The sequence below is a fragment of the Oncorhynchus nerka genome, linkage group LG25, assembly GCF_034236695.1.
Source record: "Oncorhynchus nerka isolate Pitt River linkage group LG25, Oner_Uvic_2.0, whole genome shotgun sequence".
NCBI classification, from domain to species: domain Eukaryota; kingdom Metazoa; phylum Chordata; class Actinopteri; order Salmoniformes; family Salmonidae; genus Oncorhynchus; species Oncorhynchus nerka.
Window position 1 is genome coordinate 20,255,640 of NC_088420.1, and position 25,153 is coordinate 20,280,792.

The window sequence follows — 25,153 nt, forward strand, 5'->3', positions numbered from 1 at the left end:
GTAATATAGAATTCAATGTACTAGCATACTGGTTGGGTCACTCGCCACATCCGTTGTGGCCACAGGTATGTTGAAATCAATCATGAAGAAGAAGGATGGGAGTAGTTCCAGTGAATCACGCAGCAGCGGCAAGAAAAGCTTGCAGTTTGTTGGCATTCTCAACGGGGGGTAAGTGGTGCTTTGCCATCAATGAATGTGTCAAGTAGCACATATTACCATTACACTGACAATACACGGGCCATATTCGAAGGAAATTATGACCAATCTTAAAGATAACTAACTAGACATGTGCTTCTGTCCAGGTATGAGTCGACATCTAGTGAAGAGGAGGAGGATGATGATGAGGAAGAGGGGAGTTCCTCAGGTGGCAGTGAAGTAGGTGATTGCTCAGACGGTAGTGATGATGAAGATGCAGCGGCCGCTCTGGAGGAGACCTCCGATGAGGAGAGGAGCATGAATATGGATGACACCGATAGTGATGAAGTGGCCTTAGCAGCAGGGACTGGAGCCACCGAGGAGATTCCAGATAAAGTGAAAGAGAAGTATGCTTTATTATGGCTACAGCTCATAGAAGTCAGTGGTGGCAGATACAGTGCCTTCAGAAAGTATTCACATCCCTTGATCCCTTGACAAAGTGGGATTCAAAGGGATTGCTTTTTTTTTTTTTTTCAACGATCTACACAAAATACTCTGTCATGTCAAAGTGGAAGAACAATTTTAACATTTGTATACAAAGAAAATCAAAATAAAACACTAATATCTTGATTAGATAAGGATTCAACTCCCTGAGTCAATACAGTAGAATCACATTTGGCAGCGATTACAGCTGTGAGTCTATCTGGATAAATCTCAGAGCTTTCCTCACCTGGATTGTGCAATATTTTCTCTTTATTCTTTAGCAAATTCTTAAAGCTCTGACAAATTGGTTGTTGATCATTGCTAGACAACCATTTTCAGGTCTTGCCATAGATTGTCAAGCAGATTTAAGTCAAAGCTGTAACTTGGCCACTCAGGAACATTCACTGTCTTCTTGGTAAGCAACTCCAGTGTAGTTTAGGCCTTGTGTTTTAGATTATTGTCCTGCTGAAAGGTAAATTCATCTCCAGTGGCATGTATTCATGAATGCCAAGAGAAACCAGGCTACCCCAAAAAATGTACCAAGATGTCTCTCTGTGTTTCATAAATTTCCTTCAATTCGCAGAGGCTGAATGTATCTCACTGGAGAAAGCATCCGAGCGAACAAAACAGCGCCCCTCTGTCTCAGTATGTCACGTGTCTATCTGATGCTGTCTGGTCAGAAACAGTATGACATTGTTGCCACCCATAGCATTAAATGCAAGGTAAGCCAGCGAGTGTTTGGTCTCCTTTGATATAAAAATGAATAAATAAATAGACAATCGGAGTTGAGATAAAATCAATGAGCTCAGCTGTGAATGGTCCTGGCATACCAAAAAAGGGGTCAAGGGAAGCCAGTTTAGATTTGGCTAGAGACCAATCCCATCACAAGCCAAACTTCATTATTGACAGACAAAAACTTGAATTGTTGCGTCTAGTTGTGTTGTTGTCCTCTGGTGGCTAGCTAGCTAACTAAAATCATCCCTTTCCTAAATTAGCCATCGGTAGGTATTTGGACATTTTCCGTACTGGCCAATAATTATAACGATGATTATGATCCAACCATAAATTCATACATTGTGCCCCTGGCCTGAAAAGATGGAAATTCTAGATGTAGTATGCTAATGTTAACTAGTTTGCCTGGTTGCCCATGAAAGGAAGCTAGCGAGCAAGTATTTTAGCCAGGTAGCCTAGGACAACCAAAACTAAAAGTGGGTACTGTATGACAGAGTCATACACCGTTTAGGCAACATGAAGGAGGAGGGTGGCATTGGCGTTTCTCTACAAGTGGGGTGAGTCAACATGTTTTTTTAGCGCAAATCTATACCATGGATATCCACGTCATATTTAGCTTATGTTGATTTGACTAAATATTTTTTGGTATATTTTAGTTGTATTAGACTAAGCATATGTGATTAGATGTTGTTGAAGTTGAAATGGTGCTGGAATAGTGGCGGCAGCTCCTGTTTTCTTTGCGACTTGCGGTAAATCTCCATGGTTCTAAATCAATAGTTGTTTAATAGTCCGAAATGTCGGAAACATTATTTTGCTTGTGTGGTTGAATTCATGTGGGGTTGAATTTATTCTGCCACTGTGTCTTCTTATTGTCTCGGTCTTAGGCCTATATATATCACAATGTCAAGGCATATGAACTAACAGGTTATAGAGCAAACAATGCATAGGTTGTAAATATGGCTGATTTTACCCATGCACTGTTCATCTCCTGGTGTCTGATGGAAAGCAGACTGAACCAGGTTTTCCTCAACGATTACAAACATACCCATATCATGCTGAAACTAAAATATGTAGAGTGGTACTCAGTAATGTGTTGTACTGCCCCGCAGCACTCACTTCCGTCATCATGAAGTGCTTTGAGAGACTAGTCAAGGACCATATCACCTCCACCCTACCTGACACCCTAGACCCACTCCAATTTGCTTACCGCCCCAATAGGTCCACAGACGACGCAATCGCAACCACACTGCACACTGCCCTAACCCATCTGGACAAGAGGAATACCTATGTGAGAATGCTGTTCATCGACTACAGCTCAGCATTTAACACCATAGTACCCTCCAGACTCGTCATCAAGCTCAAGACCCTGGGTCTCGACCCCGCCCTGTGCAACTGGGTACTGGACTTCCTGACGGGCCGCCCCCAGGTGGTGAGGGTAGGTAACAACATCTCCACCTTGCTGATCCTCAACACTGGGGCCCCACGAGGGTGCGTTCTGAGCCCTCTCCTGTACTCCCTGTTCACCCACAACTGCGTGGCCATGCACTCCTCCAACTCAATCATCAAGTTTGCGGATGACACTACAGTGGTAGGCTTGATTACCAACAACGACGAGACGGCCTACAGGGAGGAGGTGAGGGCCCTCGGAGTGTGGTGTCAGGAAAATAACCTCACACTCAACGTCAACAAAACAAAGGAGATGATCGTGGACTTCAGGAAACAGCAGAGGGAGCACCCCCCTATCCACATCGATGGGACAGTAGTGGAGAGGGTAGTAAGTTTTAAGTTCCTCGGCGTACACATCACGGACAAACTGAATTGGTCCACCCACACAGACAGCGTTGTGAAGAAGGTGCAGCAGCGCCTCTTCAACCTCAAGAGGCGGAAGAAATTTGGCTTGTCACCAAAAGCACTCACAAACTTCTACAGATGCACAATCGAGAGCATCCTGTCGGGCTGTATCACCGCCTGGTACGGCAACTGCTCCGCCCACAAACGTAAGGCTCTCCAGAGGGTAGTGAGGTCTGCACAACGCATCACCGGGGGCAAACTACCTGCCCTCCAGGACACCTTCACCACCCGATGTCACAGGAAGGCCATAAAGATTATCAAGGACAACAACCACCCGAGCCACTGCCTGTTCACCCCGCTATCATCCAGAAGGCGAGGTCAGTACAGGTGCATCAAAGCAGGGACAGAGAGACTGAAAAACAGCTTCTATCTCAAGGCCATCAGACTGTTAAACAGCCACCACTAACATTGAGTGGCTGCTACCAACATACGGACTCAACTCCAGCTCATTTTAATAATGGAAATGGATGGAAATTGATGTAAAAAAATGTATCACTAGCCACTTTAAACAATGCCACTTAATATAATGTTTACATAACCTACATTACTCATCTCATATTCTTTATCCTTTTACATTTTTGTGTATAAGGTAGTAGTTGTGGAATTTTTAGGTTAGATTACTCGTTGGTTATTACTGCATTGTCGGAACTAGAAGAACAAGCATTTTGCTACACTCGCATTAACATCTGCTATTATATGTGATGTATGTGACAAATAAAATTTGATTTGTATTGGATATGCCCCAAACATAACACTTATTCAGGCCAAATTTTTGCAGTATTACTTTAGTGCCTTGTTGCAAACCGGATGCATGTTTTGGAATTATAACGACACAGGGCGAGACCCAGATGCAGACACAGGAGGCAGATTGTTAGAGTCTCTGATATTTATTAAAATACAAGGGGCAGGCAATAGGCAGGTTGAGGACAGGCAGAAGTTCATTAACGAGGTCAGAGTCCGAAGGATACAAGCAGGCTCGAGGTCAGAGCAGGCTGAATGGTCAGGCAGGCGGGCTCAGTGTCGGGGCAGGCAGAATAGGTCGGAACTGGGAGTGCTAGAAAACGGAGACTAGGAAAACAGGAGCACGGAAAAACACGCTGGTAGGCTTGACGAGATAAGACGAACCGACAACAGACAAACACAGAACAGGTATAAATTCACTGGGGATAATGGGGAGGAGGAACACCACCTGAAGGGGTGTGGAGACAAGCACAAAGACAGGTAAAACAGATCAGGGTGTGACAGTACCACCCCTCTAGGGGCGCCACCTGGTGTGCTACCTGGGCGCATACCTGGTTGACCGGGGTGCATGTGGGGACAGTCGGCGATGAGGGCCGGGTCCAGGATGTCCTTAAGGGGGACCCAGCACCTCTCCTCCGGGCCATAACCCTCACAGGGGCAACAGAAGACGAACAGCAGTGGGACTAATGACTTTAGAGATGGGGAAAGGACCAATAAAACGGGGAAGGTTTACTGGACTCCACCCAGAGGGGCAGGTCCCGCGTAGACAGCCATACCCTCTGCCCGAGACGATAGCGGGGAGCTGGAGTTCGGTGGTGGTCGTCTTGTCAACAATACCTGGAGGTGGTCTTGAGAAGAGCAGACCGAGCTATCTTCTTGGTATGCCGACAGTGGTGGACGAACATCTGGGCCGATCTCTGTTGATCTCTTCTCTTGCTCTGGGAAGAGCGTGGGCTGATACCCTATGGACTCGATGGGCGAGAGCCCAGTGGCCAAGCAGTGAAGAGTGTTCCTGGGCGTACTCCACCCACACAAGTTGCCGGCTCCAGGTGGTGGGGTTGGTCGAGACGAGGCACCTAAGCGTCGTCTCCAGGTCTTGATTGGCATGTTCCATCTGGCCGTTGGACTGGGGATGAAACCCGGAGGACAGGCTGGCCGACAACCCAATGAGGGTGCAGAGCTCCTTCCAGAATCGGGACGAGAATTGAGGACCACAATCAGACACAATGTCGACAGTGACTCCATGGATTCGGAAGACGTGCTGCACCATGACCTGGGCCGTCTCCTTGGCTGAAGGTAACTTGGGGAGAGGGATGAAATGGGCGGCTTTAGAGAACCTATCCACTACTGTCAGGATAATGGTGTTGCCATCAGACGGAGGAAGCCCAGTGACAAAATCCAGGGATATATGGGACCAGAGGAACAGGGAGTGACTGAAGGAGGCCAGCCGGAGCTTGCCGCGGAGTCTTATTCTGAGCACACACCGTGCATGCGGCGACGAAGGCTGAGACGTCAAGAACCTTAGTGGGCCACCAAAGCATTGTCGGAGGAAGGCCAGGGTTCGACGGGAGTCGGGAATGCAGGTGAGTTTGGAGGGATGAGCCCATTCCAGGACCTGAGATCGGACCAAATCAGGGACAAACATCCGGTTAGCCTGGCTCTCGATACCCCAGACAACTGTAGTTGCAAGACATGAGGTAGGGAGGATGGTCTCAGAGTCAGAAGGTGTGGCAGCGGGACTATACAGGTGAGAGAGAGCATCCGGCTTCACATTCTTGGACCCTGGGCAGTAGGAGATGGTGAAGTTGAACCTGGTGAATAGCAGAGCCCAACGGGCCTGCCTAGAGTTACTATTCTAAATTCTTATGGTCGGTCCACACCAAAAATGGATGTTCCGCCCCTTCCAGCCAGTGCCTCTACTCCTCCAACACCATCTTGACAGTCAGAAGCTCCCGATTTCCTACGTCGTAGTTTCTCTCAGTGGGGTTGAGACGATGGGACAGGAAGGCACAGGGATGCAGCTTTTGGTCCTGGGCAGACCTCTGGGACAGGACGGACCCCACTCCAACGTCAGAAGCATCGACCTCAACCACGAACTGACGGGACGGGTCTCGATGGATGAGAATGGGGGCTGTAGTAAACCGATGCTTAAGGTTCAAAAACACCATGTCTACAGCTGGGTACCATGTGAACGGCCCCTTGGGAGAAGTGAGTGCAAAGAGGGGAGCAGCCAGGGTCCTGTAGCCCTGAATGAAGCGGCGGTAGAAATCCCAAATCCACCACCTCTCTCACCTTTTCATGATATATCTGAACATTCCCTTCAGCGATGACGTATCCCAGAAAGGAGACAGTGGAGAGGTGAATTCACACTTCTCTGCTTTCATGAACAACTGGTTCTCTAGGAGGCGCTGAAGAACTTGTCGGACATGGAGAACGTGTTCTTGAGCAGAACAGCAGAAAACAAGGATGTTGTCGAGGTAGACAAACACAAATCAATTCAACATGTCACGAAGCACATATTTGACCAGGGCCTGGAACACTGCGGGAGCGTCCAAACGGCATGACCAGGTACTCATAGTGTCTACTAGCTGTGTTGAAGGCCGTCTTCCACTCCGTGGTTGCCCCCTGGAGAGGTTTGAAAGTCAAGGAGAGGAGTGGTGTCATTGAGGCCCCGGTAGTTGATACATGGATGTAGGGTCTTGTCCTTTTTTTCCACGAAGAAGAACCTTTCGCTGGCAGAGAAGGCAGAAGGATGAATGCTCCCAGCAGCCAGAGAGTCCTCAGTGGTCTCAGGGCCAGACAGGGCATATTGTTATTATGTACAGGCATCCTTATTTTTCACCCGTCTACTAATAGGTGCCCTTCTCTGTGAGGCATTGGAAAACCTCCCTGGTCTTTGTGGTTGAATCTGTTTGAAATTCATTGCTCTGCATTTCAGATAATCGTATGTGTGGTACAGAGATTTAAAAAATCATAAACACTATTATTGCACACAGAGTGAGTCCATGCAACTTATGTGACTTGTTAAGCACATTTTTACTCCTGAACTTATTTAGGCTTGCCATAACAAATACATATTGACTCAAGACATTTCAGCTTTTTAATTTTTTAAAAATTAATTTGTTAAAATTTAGAAAAAGATAATTCCACTTTGACATTAATGGGGTATTGTGTGTAGGACAATGACAAAAAAAATCTGTCTGTACAACAACAAAATCTGGAAAAAGTCAAGGCGTGTGAATACTTCCTGAAAAAATTTAAATGAGATTCAACATAATTTTAAAGGGATAATTAACAGAATTTTCATATTTTGTTGATAGTTTGCTTTCCTTGAAAGAAGTCTGTTGGTAGTAAAACTTGAATCCTTTATTTTGGTTTGTAGCCTATAGGTAGCCTGAATTTTTAAAAGTTAGCATAAATGCCAAATAAGTAATGGGAGCAAATCAGTCCTGAATTAACATATGAAACCCTAATATCTCAAAGTTATTTCGCAACATTATCATCTGTGAAGCTATGCATCTGTATAATATTGCCGAGCAATTATAGCCAAGATGTTTACAAAAATGAGTTGAATACTTTTTATAGGAGCCTCATCCATTGGCTAACTGCACAAGTGTTAGATCCCCGTTTGTCACGACCCATAGATACCTTCCACATCTAATTGCAGTAATCCTTTGTCCTAGGTTTGAGCTGAGTGCAAAAATGCGTGAAGCTTGTCTCATTTTGAAGAACCATCTGAATGATGATGTCAAAACACTGAAGAGTAAAGAAGTGGTGAGTTTCAGCATGCCTCTAATTTCTCTGTTTGATAATATCCTGGAAATCTTAAATTTCCCATACAATTTCCGGTTAGTTTTTTTCCAAAATGCACATAATCTCTCAAGTGTTCCCTCTCAGTATTAAGAGTGATATTTTAAAGTTCCATGACTTGAAGTGTTTATAATCATATTAGTATGATAACCTTTATGTAGTTGTATTCCATCCTTGATCTTATCCCACATCCTCTCTTCTTCCCCCTTGTCTTGTCCTATAGATCTCCAGCACTCACACTGTGCAGCTGGAATGGTTCCGCATCTCCAGTGCCAAGCTGGCCCAGCAGCCCCGTGTCTCAGACTACCTGATGGCCTTCACAGAAGTCTCCTCTGCCTTGCTGGCCCACGTCGTCAACATTACCGATGGCAATGGCAACACAGCCTTGCACTACAGCGTCTCCCACTCCAACTTCACAGTGGTGGGGCTACTGCTGGACACAGGTTAGTTGGAGTGAGGAGTCTTCACTTATCCTTGGGAAGTTGTGTTAGGGTCAAGGTTTATGACCTTAGTGAAGAGGGCCTATTATAATGAATATTCAGAAGTTTGGTTATTTATAGTTTAACTACAGGCATAAACTCACATTAGTTATGCCATGCCCCGGGGTTTCAACAAGGTGTGTGTGTGCTCTGTGCAGGCATGTGTTGTGTAGATAAGCAGAACAAGGCAGGCTACACTGCGATCATGCTGGCGGCCCTCTCAGCTGTGAAAGAGGAGGATGACATGGTGGTGGTCAGGAAGCTCTTCAGTCAGGGCAACGTCAACGCCAAGGCCAGCCAGGCAAGTCCTTCTCAATCACTTCACATCCACTCTATTCCCTCTGTCAATACTGCTTATGTGTGTTTCTCTAACACTATGCTAACTGGGCTAAGTTGTGTTTAGGCTGGCCAGACGGGGCTGATGCTAGCTGTTAGCCATGGACGGCAGGAGATGGTGCGGGCATTGCTGAACTGCGGGGCTGACGTGAACGTGCAGGATGACGAGGGCTCCACGGCACTCATGTGCGCCAGCGAGCACGGCCGCGCCGAGATTGTCTCGCTGCTCCTGGACCAGCCGGGCTGTGACATCTCCATTGTGGACAATGTGAGTTCCTTTGCTGTCTGTCTGTCTGTTTACCCTGTACACTCACAGAGTGTGTCTTGATATGCTTAACTGGCTTCCTCTTCCTGTACACTTTCCTCATCCTCTACTTCTTTTCTGTTTCACGTTGAACTGAAAAAACTAAGCAGATCAAAGCAAGTGCTCTGATAGGCTTTAGCCATATTTCCCATCTTAACATCAGAGCTGCAGATGAAGGACAGGAGAGCAGAGGAGGAAACCACAATAGATTATTGAGATGCACCCAAGAAGTGAATACAAAAACACATACTCAATTTATTTATTTGATAAATTCTTGTTTGTATGAACACTTTTATTTTCACAATAAGAGAGAATAATTTTAGAATCTATACACCAAGTGTTTTTCTACAGTATGACTTTACAATACATTTTTCTCAGACTACTTTGAACCTCCAGTCCAGACTCATATCTGGGGAAAAATGTGTTAGCCGTGCAGCACATGGATTGGGTTTCAGTAGGACACAGCTGGACTGAGAGGGGCTGGGAAAGTATTTGGGAACATGCTTTTTTTTCAAACCCTGTGACAATTGGATACAGCTAATTGTTGAGGACTGGGAGACAGACAGAGATGTGGGTTAACCCTTTGCTGGTGTGTAACCTAGAGCGAGGGGGGGGGGACCTTAAGGGCCAGTGTGGGTACAGGGTTTCGTTCCAGCCTGATTCCAGCTTCACTTAGTTGGTGTGTTGCTTAGCTGCCTAGAAGAAAAGCCTGTACCCACACCGGCCCAGCAGTTTAAAACCTACAGGATCGGTGGGTCCCCCGTGGGACGGTTGAGCTAACGTAGGTTAATGCGATTAGCATGAGGTTGTATGTAACAATTTCTTTTACCAGGACATAGACATATCTGATATTGGCAGAATGTTTAAATTGGTGTTAATCTAACTGCACTGTCCAATTTACAGTAGCTACTACAGTGAAAGAATACCATACAATTGTTTGAGGAGAGTACAGTTATGAACTTGAAAATGTATTAATAAGCCAATTAGGCACATTTGGGCAGTCTTGATACAAAATCTTGAACAGAAATGCAATGGTTCATTGGATCAGTCTAAAGCTTTACACACACTGCTGCCATCTAGTGGCCAAAATCTAAATTGCGCCTGGGCTGGAATAATACATTGTGGCCTTTCTCTTGCATTTGGTAGATGATGGAACAAAAAAAACGTTTTAAAAACGTGCTTTTTTCTTTGTATTATCTTTTACCAGATGTGATGTGTTATATTCTCCACAAACTTCAACGTGTTTCCTTTCAAATGGTATCAAGAATATGCATATCCTTACTTCCTGAGCTACAGGCAGTTAGATTTGGGTGTGTCATTTTATTGGCCAAATTTGGCTCGCAGGTGATTTTATTTGGTGCCCCAAGTTTTCTGAGGATAAAAAAAATATATATATATATACTGTGCCGTCAGAAAGTATTCACACCCCTTGACTTTCCCCCCCAAAAATGGTGTTACAGCCTGAATTTAGAACGGATTACATTGAGATTTTGTGTCATTGGATTACAGACCCCATAATGTCAAAGTGGAATCATGTTTTTAGAAATGTTGTCAAATTAATAACAAATGGAAAGCATAAGGCCTCCCGAGTGGCGCAGCGGTCTAAGGCACTGCATCGTAGTGCTTGAAGCGTCACAGCAGACCCGGGTTCGATCCCAATATGTGTCACAGCCAGCCGTGACCGGTGGCGCACAATTGGCCCAGCGTCGTCCAGGTTAGGTGAGGGTTTGGCTGGCCGAGATTTCCTTGTCCCATTGTGCTCTAGTGACTCCTTGTGGTGAGTTAGGTACCTGCAAGCTGACCTCGGTTGCCTGTTGGACGGTGTTTCCTCAGACACATTTGTGCAGATGGCTTCCATGTTAAGCGAGCAGTGTGTTAAGAAGCAGTGCGGCTTGGCAGGGTCGTGTTTCGGAGGACGCATGGCTCTCGACCTTTTCCTCTCCCTAGTCCGTAGGGGACTTGCAGTGGGAAGAGAAAGTGGTAAAAGTACTAAAATAAAATGAAAAGCAGAAATTTGTAATGGTAAGCCTAAATAACTTAACATAATAAGTTGCATGGACTCACTCTGTGTGCAATTAATAGTGTTTAACCAGATTTTTTAATGACTACCTCATCTCTGTACCCCACCCATACAATTATCTGTAAAAACCTTAATTTGAGCAGTGAATGTCAAACACAGATTCAACCCTCAAGACCAGGGAGTTTTTCCAATTGCTCGGAAAGAAGGGCACCTATTGGTAGATGGGTAAAAAAAAATCAGACATTGAATATCCCTTTATGCAGGGTAAAGTTATTAATTACACTTTGGATGGTGTATCAATACACCCAGTCACTACAAAGATACAGGCATGAGGCCAATGGGGATTTTAAAACAGTTACAGAGTGGATGTGATAGGAGAAAACTGACAATGAACAACATTGTAGTTACTCCACAATACCAATTTAAATGAGAGTGAAAAGAAGGAAGCCTGTACAGAATAAAAAATATTCCAAAATATGCGTCCTGTTTGCAATTAGGCACTAAAGTAAAACTGCAAAAAATGTGGCAAAGAAATTAACGTTATGTCCTGAATACAAAGTGTTATGTTTGGACAAATCCAACACATCACTGAGCACTACTCTTCATATTTTCAAGTATGGTGGTGGCTGCATCATGTTATGAATATGCTTGTCATTGGCAAGGACTAGGAAGTTTTTAGGATAAAAAGAAATGGAGTAGAGCTAAGCACAGGCAAAATCCTAGAGGAAAATCTGGTTCAGTCTGCTTTCCAATAGACACTGGGAGACAAATTCACCTTTCAACAGGACAATAACCTAAAACACAAGGCCAAATACACACTGGAGTTGCTTACCAAGTCAACACTGAATGTTTCTGAGTGGCCTAGTTACAGTTTTGACTTAAATCAGCTTGAAAATCTATGGCAAGACTTGAAAATGGCTGTCTAGCAATGATCAACAACCATGTTGACAGAGCTTGAAAATGTCAAAATAGAATAATGTGCAAATATTGTACAAAGGGCTCACCGCTGTAATCGCTGCCAAAGGTGATTCTAACATCTATTGACTCAGGGGGTTGAATACTCTAATCAGAAAGTAGTCATACCCCTTGACTTATTCCTCATTTTGTTGCTTTACAGCCTGAATTCAAAATGGATGAAATAAAAATAAATCTCACCCATCTACACACAATACCCCATAATTACAAAGTGAAAACATATTTTTAGAAATTTTGGGAAATGAAATACAGACATTTCAAAGTATTCACACACCTCAATACTTTGTCGAAGTATCTTTGGCAGCGATTACAGCTTTGAGTCTTTCTGGTTATGTCTCTTGAGAGCTTTCCATGCATGGATTGTGCAACATTTGCCCATTATTCTTTTCAAAATTCTTCAAGCTCTGTCAAATTGGTTGTTGATTATTGCTAGACAACCGTTTTCAGGTCTTGCCATAGATTTTCAAGTCAATTTGCATCTACAAATGATTTGTAATTACGTTCTGGCATATAGCTTATTAATCTTCCTAAACTGTGTGTTGTGGCTATGAATGTGCAGGAGTGCTATGTGTATCCTCAGAGGATTTATAGCTTGCTCTCCCTTTCGTGTTCCTCCCTCTCTAGGACGGCAGTAATGCTCTGTCCATCGCCCTGGAGGCCTCTCACAATGACACAGCTGTGCTGCTTTACGCCCACATGAACTACGCCAAAGCCCAGACAGCTGTGAGTTCCCCAGACTGGTCTGGAGGCCTGCCTTTTTTTATATGACAAACAGCCAGTTAGACCATGAATCCAGTATAGGTTGCACTCACAACATATCTGTGTCATGCGCAATGTTGCTACTATTTGAAGTGTGTAATTTTAGCGCTTCAGCTACACTCCAATGTTTAGTTTGGGTGTGGTATGTTGGCTGCTAGTTGAAAGATCCTGTCTTGACATGTGTAGCAGTAGTGACCCATAGAGCACATTCTATAAAGCACCATGTATTTTTCCCCTCCATTTTATTACTGTTCATTGTTATTTTTGCCCTGTTTTATTACTATCAGGCTGAAAACGTTGGTATATTTCTTTCAGGGGACAACCAAGACTCGAAGCCCCACTAGTCCTCAAAAGACATGGCCTGCTGCGGAGTAATGGGCCACCAATATGGAAAAACAAACATAACTGGACTTGAGCATTGAAAATGCACCACTGCAATACTACCGCTGTCTACGTAAATATATGTATTTATATAATGGCATACGTCATTCATTTATTTGTATTGTTAATATAATATTATTTTTTCAATAAATGCCTTAAACCGTTATTATATAAGTCAATTATCTGCATTTGCAACATTTCTGACTAGGTCAAGGTCTGCAGCATATTTTTCTATGATACAGTAAAGCAGACCTCACATATATTTGCACTCATTGATTGTGTTTAGTTTGAGTTCCCCTCCCCCTTTTAAAGGTGCACTCCAGCTATTTAAAAAAACAAACTTTTCCTGTTGAAAAACAATATCCCACGTATAAATACAGTAATGTACACACACTTAAGGGTACAAAAAAATATGTTTTGAGCAAATTAGTGTTTTTTAGACACAAGTGCAAACTTCATGGAGTTAGGCCATTCGACGGGTTGGTCTGATGGTGCCCTCTGATGTCATCGGCCTCCCCCCTTGCTTGTAGTAACAATAGAGAACACCTGGACCACCTATTTATATGTTTCTTTTGTTAAGTAAATCAGGGGATAAATTAACTGAAAATGAGACTGGAGTAGTAGTCTTCTCAATCTTCATGCCAAAATAGTTCCAAGTTTGCACTAACTGTCTATGCCTTGTATATTCATGTATCTATTTTCATGTAAAAAAATAAACATATATTTACATAACATGTGACTCTGTTAAATTTTGTACTAAGCAGATCTACCAGAAGGTTGCTGTTAATGTTCATTAAATAAGATGATGTAAGGCAGGTATTCCCAAACTGTGGTACGAGTAATGCCGTCCGGGGTATGCCAAATATAAATATGATTCACATTTTAAAAAACAAAAAATCTTTGTTTTCTTTTTTTTCTTCACATTTTCTAACAGTACATTTATATTTTCCAACGGGGCTATACATTTGGGTGAGTTTCTCTCTCTCGCCTGAGTAGCCTCATTTCACTGCCAAAAATAAAATGAAACCCTCTAGTGTTCAGCGAAATAACAATACAATTTCAAATACAGGTAGCCTAGTCAAATAATTAACATCCAGTCACATTAACCGTTACTCTCTCGAGGGAAACTTTCACTCTTGCTCAGACGTATACATGACAATTAAAAAAAATAAGCCACAGGAGTTTTTTGAGCGAGATTAAAGACGACTTTTGAGTAGTAAGATGTATAAAAGCAACAGATACCATTAATAAGAAGGGGCTAGAAGCGTCTTATATGGTGAGCTACCGAGTGGCTAGGACAGGCAAGCCCCATACTATTGTGGAGGACTTAATTATTCCTGCTGCCACGGATATGGCTGGGACAATGCTGGAGGAAAAGGTCAAACAAAACCATACAGACAATGACTTCATCAAACAACATTGTTTCATGACGCATCAGGAGATGTTTTGAAACAATTCCTGCTTTGCATACAAGCCAGTGAATTATATGCGTTACAGCTGGATGAGTCAATAGACGTGGCAGGCCTGGCACAGCTCCTGGTATACATTTAACATTTACATTTAAGTCATTTAGAAGACGCTCTTATCCAGAGCGACTTACAAATTGGTGCATTCACCTTATGACATCCAGTGGAACAGTAGTGCATCTAAATCTTTTAAGGGGGGGGGTGAGAGGGATTACTTCATCCTATCCTAGGTATTCCTTAAAGAGGTGGGGTTTCAGGTGTCTCCGGAAGGTGGTGATTGACTCCGCTGTCCTGGCGTCGTGAGGGAGTTTGTTCCACCATTGGGGGGCCAGAGCAGCGAACAGTTTTGACTGGGCTGAGCGGGAACTGTACTTCCTCAGTGGTAGGGAGGCGAGCAGGCCAGAGGTGGATGAACGCAGTGCCCTTGTTTGGGTGTAGGGCCTGATCAGAGCCTGGAGGTACTGAGGTGCCGTTCCCCTCACAGCTCCGTAGGCAAGCACCATGGTCTTGTAGCGGATGCGAGCTTCAACTGGAAGCCAGTGGAGAGAGCGGAGGAGCGGGGTGACATGAGAGAACTTGGGAAGGTTGAACACCAGACGGGCTGCGGCGTTCTGGATGAGTTGTAGGGGTTTAATGGCACAGGCAGGGAGCCCAGCCAACAGCGAGTTGCAGTAATCCAGACGGGAGATGACAAGTGCCTGGATTAGGACCTGCGCCGCTTCCTGTGTGAGGCAGGGTCGTACTCTGCGGATGTTGTAGAGCATGAACCTACAGGAACGGGCCACCGCCTTGATGTTAGTTGAGAATGACAGGGTGTTGTCCAGGATCACGCCAAGGTTCTTAGCGCTCTGGGAGGAGGACACGATGGAGTTGTCAACCGTGATGGCGAGATCATGGAACGGGCAGTCCTTCCCCGGGAGGAAGAGCAGCTCCGTCTTGCCGAGGTTCAGCTTGAGGTGGTGATCCGTCATCCACACTGATATGTCTGCCAGACATGCAGAGATGCGATTCGCCACCTGGTCATCAGAAGGGGGAAAGGAGAAGATTAATTGTGTGTCGTCTGCATAGCAATGATAGGAGAGACCATGTGAGGTTATGACAGAGCCAAGTGACTTGGTGTATAGCGAGAATAGGAGAGGGCCTAGAACAGAGCCCTGGGGGACACCAGTGGTGAGAGCACGTGGTGTGGAGACGGATTCTCGCCACGCCACCTGGTAGGAGCGACCTGTCAGGTAGGACGCAATCCAAGCGTGGGCCGCGCCGGAGATGCCCAACTCGGAGAGGGTGGAGAGGAGGATCTGATGGTTCACAGAATCGAAGGCAGCCGATAGGTCTAGAAGGATGAGAGCAGAGGAGAGAGAGTTAGCTTTAGCAGTGCGGAGCGCCTCCGTGATACAGAGAAGAGCAGTCTCAGTTGAATGACTAGTCTTGAAACCTGACTGATTTGGATCAAGAAGGTCATTCTGAGAGAGATAGCGGGAGAGCTGGCCAAGGACGGCACGTTCAAGAGTTTTGGAGAGAAAAGAAAGAAGGGATACTGGTCTGTAGTTGTTGACATCGGAGGGATCGAGTGTAGGTTTTTTCAGAAGGGGTGCAACTCTCGCTCTCTTGAAGACGGAAGGGACGTAGCCAGCGGTCAGGGATGAGTTGATGAGCGAGGTGAGGTAAGGGAGAAGGTCTCCGGAAATGGTCTGGAGAAGAGAGGAGGGGATAGGGTCAAGCGGGCAGGTTGTTGGGCGGCCGGCCGTCACAAGACGCGAGATTTCATCTGGAGAGAGAGGGGAGAAAGAGGTCAGAGCACAGGGTAGGGCAGTGTGAGCAGAACCAGCGGTGTCGTTTGACTTAGCAAACGAGGATCGGATGTCGTCGACCTTCTTTTCAAAATGGTTGACGAAGTCATCTGCAGAGAGGGAGGAGGGGGGGGGGGGAGGAGGATTCAGGAGGGAGGAGAAGGTTGCAAAGAGCTTCCTAGGGTTAGAGGCAGATGCTTGGAATTTAGAGTGGTAGAAAGTGGCTTTAGCAGCAGAGAGAGAAGAGGAAAATGTAGAGAGGAGGGAGTGAAAGGATGTCAGGTCCGCAGGGAGGCGAGTTTTCCTCCATTTCCGCTCGGCTGCCCGGAGCCCTGTATATGTCCGTTACGTTTATGGGGGGTCAATTAAGGAAGACATCCTCTTCTGCAAACCAGGACAACATGAGAATATATTTTTTAAGTACTGTACAGCTTTGTGACATCAAATGGACTTTGGTGGTCAAGATGTGTTGGTATATGTACTGATGGCACTAAAGCCATGACAGGGAGAGATAGTGGAGTGGTAACGTGAATGCAAGCATTTGCTCCCGGCGCCACTTAGGTACACTGCAGCATCCACCAAGAGGCTTTTGCTGCCAAGGGAATGCCTGACAGCTTGAAAGACGTTTTGGACACTACAGTGAAAAAGGTTCACTTTGATAAAGCAAGGCCCCTGAACTCTCGTGTAGTTTCTGCATTATGCAATGATATGTGCAGTGACCATGTAACGCTTTTACAACATACATGCGCTGGTTATCAGGGGGCAAAGTATTGGCAGGTTTTTTTTAATTGAGTTTTCTTTACTGACCATAATTTTCACTTGTCTGACCGCTTGAGTGATGACGAGTTTCTCACACGACTGGCCTATCTGCGTGATGTTTTTTCTCGCCTGAATGATCTGAATCTAGGATTACAGGGACTCTCTGCAACTATATTTAATGTGCGGGACAAAATTGAGGCTATGATTAAGAAGTTGGAGCTCTTTTCTGTCTGCATTAACAAGGACAACACACAGGTCTTTCCATCATTGTATTAATTTTTGTGTAGCACTCAAGCTTATAGACAATACCAAATTGGGGAGGCGGGTAGCCTAGTGGATAGAGCGTTGGACTAATAACCGAAAGGTTGCAAGATCAAATCCCTGTAGCCAATAGTGTGAAAATCTGTTGATCTGCCCCTGAACAAGGCAGTTTACCCACTCTTCCTAGGCTATCATTGGAAATAAGAATTTGTTCTGATTTGCCTAGTTAAATAAAGGTTAAAAAAAAGTGATATACCGAAGAGCTGGGTGTGCAATTCCGCAGGTAGTTTCCCGAAACGGATGACACAAACAACTGGATTTGTTATCCTTTTCATGCCCTGCCTCCAGTCCACTTACCGATATCTGAACAAGAGAGTGTCATCGAAATTGAAACAAGCGGTTCTGTGAAAATTTAATTTAATCAGAAGCCACTGCCAGATTTCTGGATAAGGCTGCGCTCAGAGGTTCTTGGCTTGGCAAATTGTTGCCCTTTGCAACCACTTACCAATGTGAGAGTGGATTCTTGGCCCTCACTAGCATGAAAACTAAATACACGCACAGACTGTGTATGGAAAATGATTTAAGACTGAGACTCTCTCCAATACAACCCAACATTGCAGTTATGTGCATCCTTTCAAGCACACCCTTCTCATGAACTCTTTTGGGATAGGGGGTAGCATTTTTACTTTAGATTTGTGTGTATTGTGTGTATTGTTGTGAAATTGTTAGATATTATTTGTTAGATATTACTGTACTGTTGAAGCTAGAAACACAAGCATTTTTCTACACCTGCAATAACATCTGCTAAACATGCGTATGTGACAAATAAAAATAGTCTCACCAGAGAAAGCATCCGACCGAGTGAAACATCGCCCCTCTGTCTCTGTATGTGTACAGTGATTTAGGAAAGTATTCAGACCCGTTGACATTTTTCACATTTTGCTACAGCAATTACAGCCTTGAGTCTTCTTGGGTATGACACTACAAGCTTGGCACACCTGTATTTGGGTAGTTTCTCCCGTTCTTCTCTGCAGATCCTCACAAGCTCTGTCAGGTTGGATGGGGAGCGTCGCTGCATAGCTATTTCAAATCAAATCAAAGTTTATTTGTCACGTGCACCGAATACAACAGGAGTAGAACTTACAGTGAAATGCTTACTTACAGGCTCTAACCGATAGTGCAAAAAAGGTATTAGGTGAACAATAGTTAGGTAAATAAATAAAACAACAGTAAAAAGACAGGCTATATACAGTAGCGAGGCTATAAAAGTAGCGAGGCTACATACAGATTAGTCAGGTTAGTCAGGTTTATTGAGGTAGTATGTACATGTAGATATGGTTAAAGTGATTATGCATATATGATGAACAGAGAATAGCAGTAGCATAAAAGAGGGGGTTGGCGGGTGGTGGGTGGGAAACAATGCAGGTCTCTCCAGAGATGTTCGATAGGGTTTAAGTCTGGGCTCTGGCTTGGACATTCAGAGACTTATCCCGAAGCCACTCCTGCATTGTCTTGGCTGTGTGCTAAGGGTCGTTGTCCTGTTGGAAGGTGAACATTTGCCCTAGTCTGAGGTCCTGAGCGCTCTGGAGCAGGTTTTCATCAAGGATCTCCATGTACTTTCCTCCAGATGTGACGCTTGGCATTCAGGGCAAAGAGTTCAATCTTGGTTTCATCAGACCAGAGAATCTTCATCAGATCAGTCACTGTCAGTCGTTTTTATTTTTGATTCAGTCTCTACCGGACAAAGTCGTGTTAGGATACATTAGTTATCCTGTTAGAGCTTTTGTGTCGAATCCACTGCGCTGCTTCAGGTGGAACATTTATGGTCATGTTGCAGCAGTGTGTCGGAGGGAGATTCCAAGATGAGGAACTTGTGCAGAAGGGCATGGGACAGAGGATTGTGTAGTTTCGATGGATAAAGTTGTGTGTGTCAACTGTAGGGGTGCCCATGATGCGGGGGTTCGGAAGTGCTAGAGGCAGGTTGAAGTGGCCAGAGTCAGAGTATAGTGCAGAAGGTGTCATATGCTGGGTTAAGGGTGGGAGATCCTGAGAGGATCCCACTGAGTAGTGGATTTAAGCCAGCAGAGGGATAGAACAACGAGTGATATATTCTTCATTATAAACTGGGTGGTTGAAGCCCTGAACGCTGATTGGCTTAAAGCCATGGTATATCAGACAGTATACCATGGGTATGACAAAACAATTATTTGTATTCTTCTAATTACGTTGATAACCAGTTTATAATAGCAATAAGGGACCTCGGTGGTTTGTGGTATATCGCCAATATACCACGGCTAAGGACTATGTACAGGCACGCCGCAACATAAGAACGGCCCTTAGCCGTAGTATATTGGCCATATACCACACCCCCTCGAGCCTTATTGCTTACATATGGTTGGCTTCTTAGCGTTCATAGCAATGGTTATCAACTGTACTGCAGAAATGGAATGTAAATCACAGAAAATGTATGTTGTGGTGGCAGCTGCAGAGAAGTATTTGGGTATATGAGATTTGACAGAAGAGTTACAGGGTGTGTTGTGGGGTGATGTCCCATCCTCCCAAGCCATTGGCATGGTGAAGGAGCAGATAGGGTCAAAGTAGTGGAATGGGGTAGTGGGTTTTTAATGAGTGTAGGTGGCAGCTGCAGAGAAGTACCTAGGTGTTTGAGATTTTACTGCAGATAAGTTCTAAGATGTTTTGAGATGTTTATTTTTTTTAAATAGTGTTATATAGGTGTAGGGTTGGTTGGGTGTGCAATTTTTTAAAACAATTGTTCCCCTTTTATATCACTAATGTAAGAGGATTGAACAAACACTACCACACAGTAAGTGGGGGCACGCACAAACAAAATGTGCAAACGCCATGATACCAAAGAAGAAGGCAGTAATGTTGAAGGGTTATGCCCTGCTTACATCGTGACGTATTTCATTACGTCGTACGTCTTCTTCATGCAATTTCGTTCCACTACTGGACGGAGAGCGTAGGATAGGGTTCACAAGACAGTACAAGATGGAGGAGAGCCTAGTCTCTCATCAGAGATTGCATTTATAAATGTAATAATAATAATAATATAGGCCTAAATGCACAAGTGCACACAAATTCATCCTGACTGTTGTGCTCAGACTAACAGACTCACCTGTTGTTCCTGTCAGACACGCAGTGTCAACCAATGAACTAAAGATGTATGTGGGAGGGCAAAGCCAACTCACTCACATTCACACACTTAGCAGCCGAGAAGAGAGAGTAACGACAGCTGTGAAAACAACAGCTGGAAAATTAGTCGGAAGCACAGTAGCATTTGGATGCATTTTAATAATGTAGACAATGTTAGAGCACAGTGTAGAATTTGCCAAAACAAAATCTCATATAAAGCCGGTTCTACCCACAACCTACACCGGCATATGCGAACCTTGCACCCAACTGTGAACTATAGTGGAGCTTTGAGAAACTAGCGGGCCTGCTAGTGATAGTGGTGGAGCCAGCACCTCCACACGTGGAGATGTATCCACTCACTCTAGTAGGCCTACTCCGTAACCCACAGCAACGCAGTCTTCTATGGACCAGTTTATACCAAAGTCTGTCTGTAGCAAAACAAGGCCAAATTGATATTGCATTGGCTAAAATGACTGCCACCGATTTCCAGCCATTTTCGATCGTGGAGGACAGAGGTTTTAGAAATTATAGCAATAGTCTAAGTCCAATGTACACAATTCCAAGCAGGAAAACCCTTTCAAAATCACTTCCACAACTATATGAGAGCACACAAGCTTCAGTGCGGGAAAGAGTCCAAAAGCTACTGCAGTTTGCCTTACCACTGACTGCTGGACATCAAGGGTAACCACTTCTTGTATGTCGGTTACATGTCACTTCATTGAAGATTTTTCGATGTCTAGCTGTCTTCCAAACTGCTTTGAGTTCAGCGACAGACACACCTCAGTGAACTTGGCAGAGGAACTGTTGAGATTGGCCAGAGAATGTCAAGTAGATGGAAAAGTGGTCTGTTGTGTTAGCGAAATGCAGCTAACATAACCATAACATTTTAAAATGGATTCATCATCCATGTCTTACCCAAACAATCAACCTGATTGTAAGAGATTCTCTGAGCTGGTGGAAGAACAAGGCCTCTGTCTACCCGTGGCTTACTAAAGTCATGACAGGGAGACTCTGCATAGTGGCCACATCCGTTCCCTCTGAGAGGGTCTTCTCGAAAACTGGACAAATAATTACTGAGCGAAGAAACCGCATCAGCCCCTTAAGTGAGGCAGCATTTCTGAATGCAAATCTCTCATAAAAGCAAAATATGGTCAGCATTGCTATGTGCTGCTGGTTATAACATGGCAATCAAGAAGAGAGAGAAAAGTGGGACCAGTTTTGCACATTGTTATTTATTTTTCTTTAATATGGTGCAATATTCTATTATTATGTTGTTCAGATTGTATTCATTTTGAATGGTTACATTTATATGCACATTGTTTATATACATTAAAAAAGTTATACTGTAGCAACCCGCACAGACAGCTGTGTGTTATGTTTTAGGCTAGTAGGTGGTTGTGTTCTACTCACCAGTACCCAGTGTTCGCGGGGTCCGACATGCCAATCAACCTGGTATCTGCTTGAATGCCTGGAATGTTCTGATGCTGGGCATCCTGGCGGTTGGCGGAGTGGCGTGGAGGGGGGGTTGGGCAGGGGGATGGAGCATTGGAAGTTAAGACCAGGTTTAGCCTTTGTTCTCTTTCTTACGTCTGGGCTTCACAAGAGAAGGTCACGATTGGATTGTGGGTTATCTTTCATTTATTTGGCGTGGGCTACGGCCAAACAGTAGCCTGTGTAAAGTTGGTTTAATAAACCGTCAATTCGTAAACTCAATCCTCTGTCTGGACAATTGTTCCTTTATGATCTAGTCAGGTCATTACAATACTTTAAATGCAAAATGTTTAATATTTATTTATCATAACAAACCGATGCATTTTTAAATACATTGTGGTTAAGGTAGAGTATGATTTAATTTAATAATTTAATTATAATTGTTTTAACACCAATCATAGTCAAACTATCACAAACTGTTTGACTTGAAAAAATACAAAACATTTTTTTTTAAAAGAGCCGTTTGGGAGCCAAAAGAGCCGGTTCTTTTTGTTGAGCTGAGCGGAACGAGTCGGCTCACTGAAAAGAGACGGAATGTCCGTCACTAATTTGACAGGTGACTACAGCTTGTATTGAATTGTGGGTAGTATCAACCCCGCAAATGACCATGTTGTTCACTTGTTCCCTCGAGCTAAATCTAGGGCCGAGGGGCAACGTTAGAGCAGGTAGCCTAGTGGTAAGAGCGTTGGACTAGTAACCGGAAGGTTGGAAGATCGAAAGCCCCAGCTGACAAGGTACAAATCTGTCGTTCTGCCCCTGAAAAAGGCAGTTAAACCCACTGTAATTGAAAATAAGTATTTGTTCTTAACGGATTTGCCTAGGTAAATAATAATAATGCACAATGGCAGCACATTCTGATTTCACCCCAGAACGGTAGGTGTCAGTAATGCCCATTGCCTGTCTTGAAAATAAAGTATTCTACCTTTGACAACAATGCTACAAAAAATTATCCAGAGGCTCAGAAATCTTTTCATCGGGGGTAAGCCACAGCTAGATCTCATCACATTGTGTATTTAGTGCAAGTGTCACTTATTTCAAGTTGCCAACACATTTGAAGAGTTTGCAGCCTGTCGAACTGCCTAAGGACACAGCTAACGTTAGCTAGCCAGGTGGCTTGTTACTATAGTTTGCTGACATTGTATGTTGGAAATGGAAGACTCTTTAAAAACAAGTTATTACTCTTAATTCACCTTATCAAATGTCCACAGCATGATCTGCAAGCAAAGCTACAGTTGCGTTACGGTGAGATTGCAAGGAGGTTAGTGGCAGCTCATTCATGTCTTTAATGTTTGATGATAGCTAAGAATCAATTTAGGCAGAACGTTTTCAGCAGGTTTTGCATGACACTCAGATGGGAGGGGAGGGGAGGAAAGGATGGTGTTTGTACACTTTGTAAATGCCACAATCTTTGTTACAATCTTTTCTGCAGGACCCTACCACCACCCAAACTTCCTGTTGGGCCCAGCCACAAGTTTGCCTTCAATTACTATAATGGCAGAGATGGGCGTAGAGAGTCTGCACCAGCAATGGTTGTGATGTTGTGTCAAAAGGCCTTGACTGCTTGGTAAGTGGTACATAATAAAGGCTATGACAGTGGAACATGTGTTGGGATTCCTTCTCTGGCAAACTGGGTGGAAGTTGAGTGCATATGACTACTTTACTGCAGTCCCGCTTAGATTAGACTGCATTAGTCTCTTGTGAAAAATGTCTCACACAGACACACTACTCACTCACACAGACAGACAGACTACTCATACAGACAGACTACTCACACAGACTACTCACTCACACAGACTACTCACTCACACACACTCCTCACTCTCACACACACAGACTACTCACACACATACACAGATTACTCACTCACTCACACACAGACTACTCACACACACACATACACTCACACAGACTACACACACACACAGACTATTCACACACACACAGACTCCCCACACACACACTCCTCACTCTCTCACACATACACAGACTACTCTCACACATACACAGACTACTCTCACACACACACAGACGACTCACTCACTCACACACACACACCTCTCACACATACACTACTCCCTTCATTTGCTCACACACTCTCGCATACAATCATCATATACGCTGCTGCTACTCTTATCATATATTCTGATGCGTAGTCATCTTACCCCTATACATATATAACCCTCCCCCTCCAGTATCCCTCCACATTGTAAATATGGTATTGGCACCCACCCTGCATATAGCTTACTTACTTTCTTGTGTTCATATTTCTTGTGTGTTTTTGTTCTATTTTACTTTATAGTATTACGGATATTGATTACTGGATTGTTGTAAGAAAGTCCTTTCACTGTACTTGTGCACTTGACAATACAACTTAACTTGCCTACGCAGACACCTAAATCTGTAAATGGCCAATCAAGCAATATTTTTGGATCATAGTAAATATTTTGGACAGTATTATACAATATCGGTGTGCATTTGATTTAGCTAGAGAATTAACTTCCTACTGTATCTTCTGAGTGATGTACCAACATTAACTTCTGCTTTCATTCCCTTACAGCCAAGTTCTGGAGGTGCCAGCAAAGCGTCCAGTCACACCTGGAAATGTTCTCAGTGAGCTAACGCTGTCTACAGATCAGCCATACCTCTGAACAACATTGTTTTTTTCCTGACTTATTGTAGGTCTGACAGCAGAGCACGATGTTGCTATCACTATTGTTCAAATCTTGTAAAATATTAAATTGTTAATAAATGATGTAATGTTTGAAGAAATGTTTTGTAATGACCAATTGCTCATGTTACTAGCATATTTACTTTGGGGGTCAATCACAGTTTTGGGTACCTGGTTAAAGGTAGACTCAGCGATATGGCGTAGATGCAGAAAGTAAACAGCATAGTGGGTCAACTTCCGCAACAACTAAGAGCGTTGAAGCGCGAAGCTCAACTTCTCTGCTGTTTGGTGCCCTGGCTACCACACTGTGAACTGTGTTATGCGAACCCATGCGCAGATGCTGTGTGATAGCGAAGTGTTGCATCTCGCTCATCTCTCTCCGGTGCTGTTCGTGGCAACTTCATTTCAGTGAGTCTACCTTTACCTCCAATCGAAAATCAAATCAAGAGTCGGCTTTCTATTCCGCAACGAAGCCTCCTTCACTCACGCCGCCAAGCTTACCCTAGTAAAACTGACTATCCTACCGATCCTCGACTTTGGCGATGTCATCTACAAAATG

At 44.1% G+C, this 25,153-nt stretch overlaps 1 protein-coding gene and 1 long non-coding RNA gene across 4 annotated transcripts in view; both read left to right on the forward strand.

Moving 5' to 3' along the window:
• LOC115109172 (KN motif and ankyrin repeat domain-containing protein 3-like) overlaps positions 1–13,738 on the forward strand; it is a 45,062-nt gene extending 31,324 nt beyond the window's left edge. For both annotated transcript variants that reach the window (XM_029633815.2, XM_029633816.2), the window contains exons 4-11: positions 66–168; positions 303–542; positions 7,626–7,716; positions 7,976–8,195; positions 8,390–8,532; positions 8,635–8,835; positions 12,491–12,589; positions 12,941–13,738. In XM_029633815.2, the coding sequence (XP_029489675.1) occupies positions 66–168; positions 303–542; positions 7,626–7,716; positions 7,976–8,195; positions 8,390–8,532; positions 8,635–8,835; positions 12,491–12,589; positions 12,941–13,000 (1,157 nt within the window). In that variant the 3' untranslated portion in view covers positions 13,001–13,738. The remainder of the gene's footprint in view (positions 1–65; positions 169–302; positions 543–7,625; positions 7,717–7,975; positions 8,196–8,389; positions 8,533–8,634; positions 8,836–12,490; positions 12,590–12,940) is intronic.
• Positions 13,739–22,483: 8,745 nt separating this feature from the next.
• On the forward strand, positions 22,484–24,695 carry LOC115108871 (uncharacterized). Of its 2 annotated transcripts, none has more exons than XR_010461150.1 (4): positions 22,484–22,660; positions 23,135–23,184; positions 23,356–23,490; positions 24,484–24,695. It is a non-coding gene; the product is annotated as an uncharacterized LOC115108871 (long non-coding RNA). The 2 variants fall into 2 exon arrangements; XR_003860413.1 differs by lacking the exon at positions 22,484–22,660 and adding an exon at positions 22,806–22,905.
• The last annotated feature ends 458 nt before the right edge of the window (positions 24,696–25,153 follow it).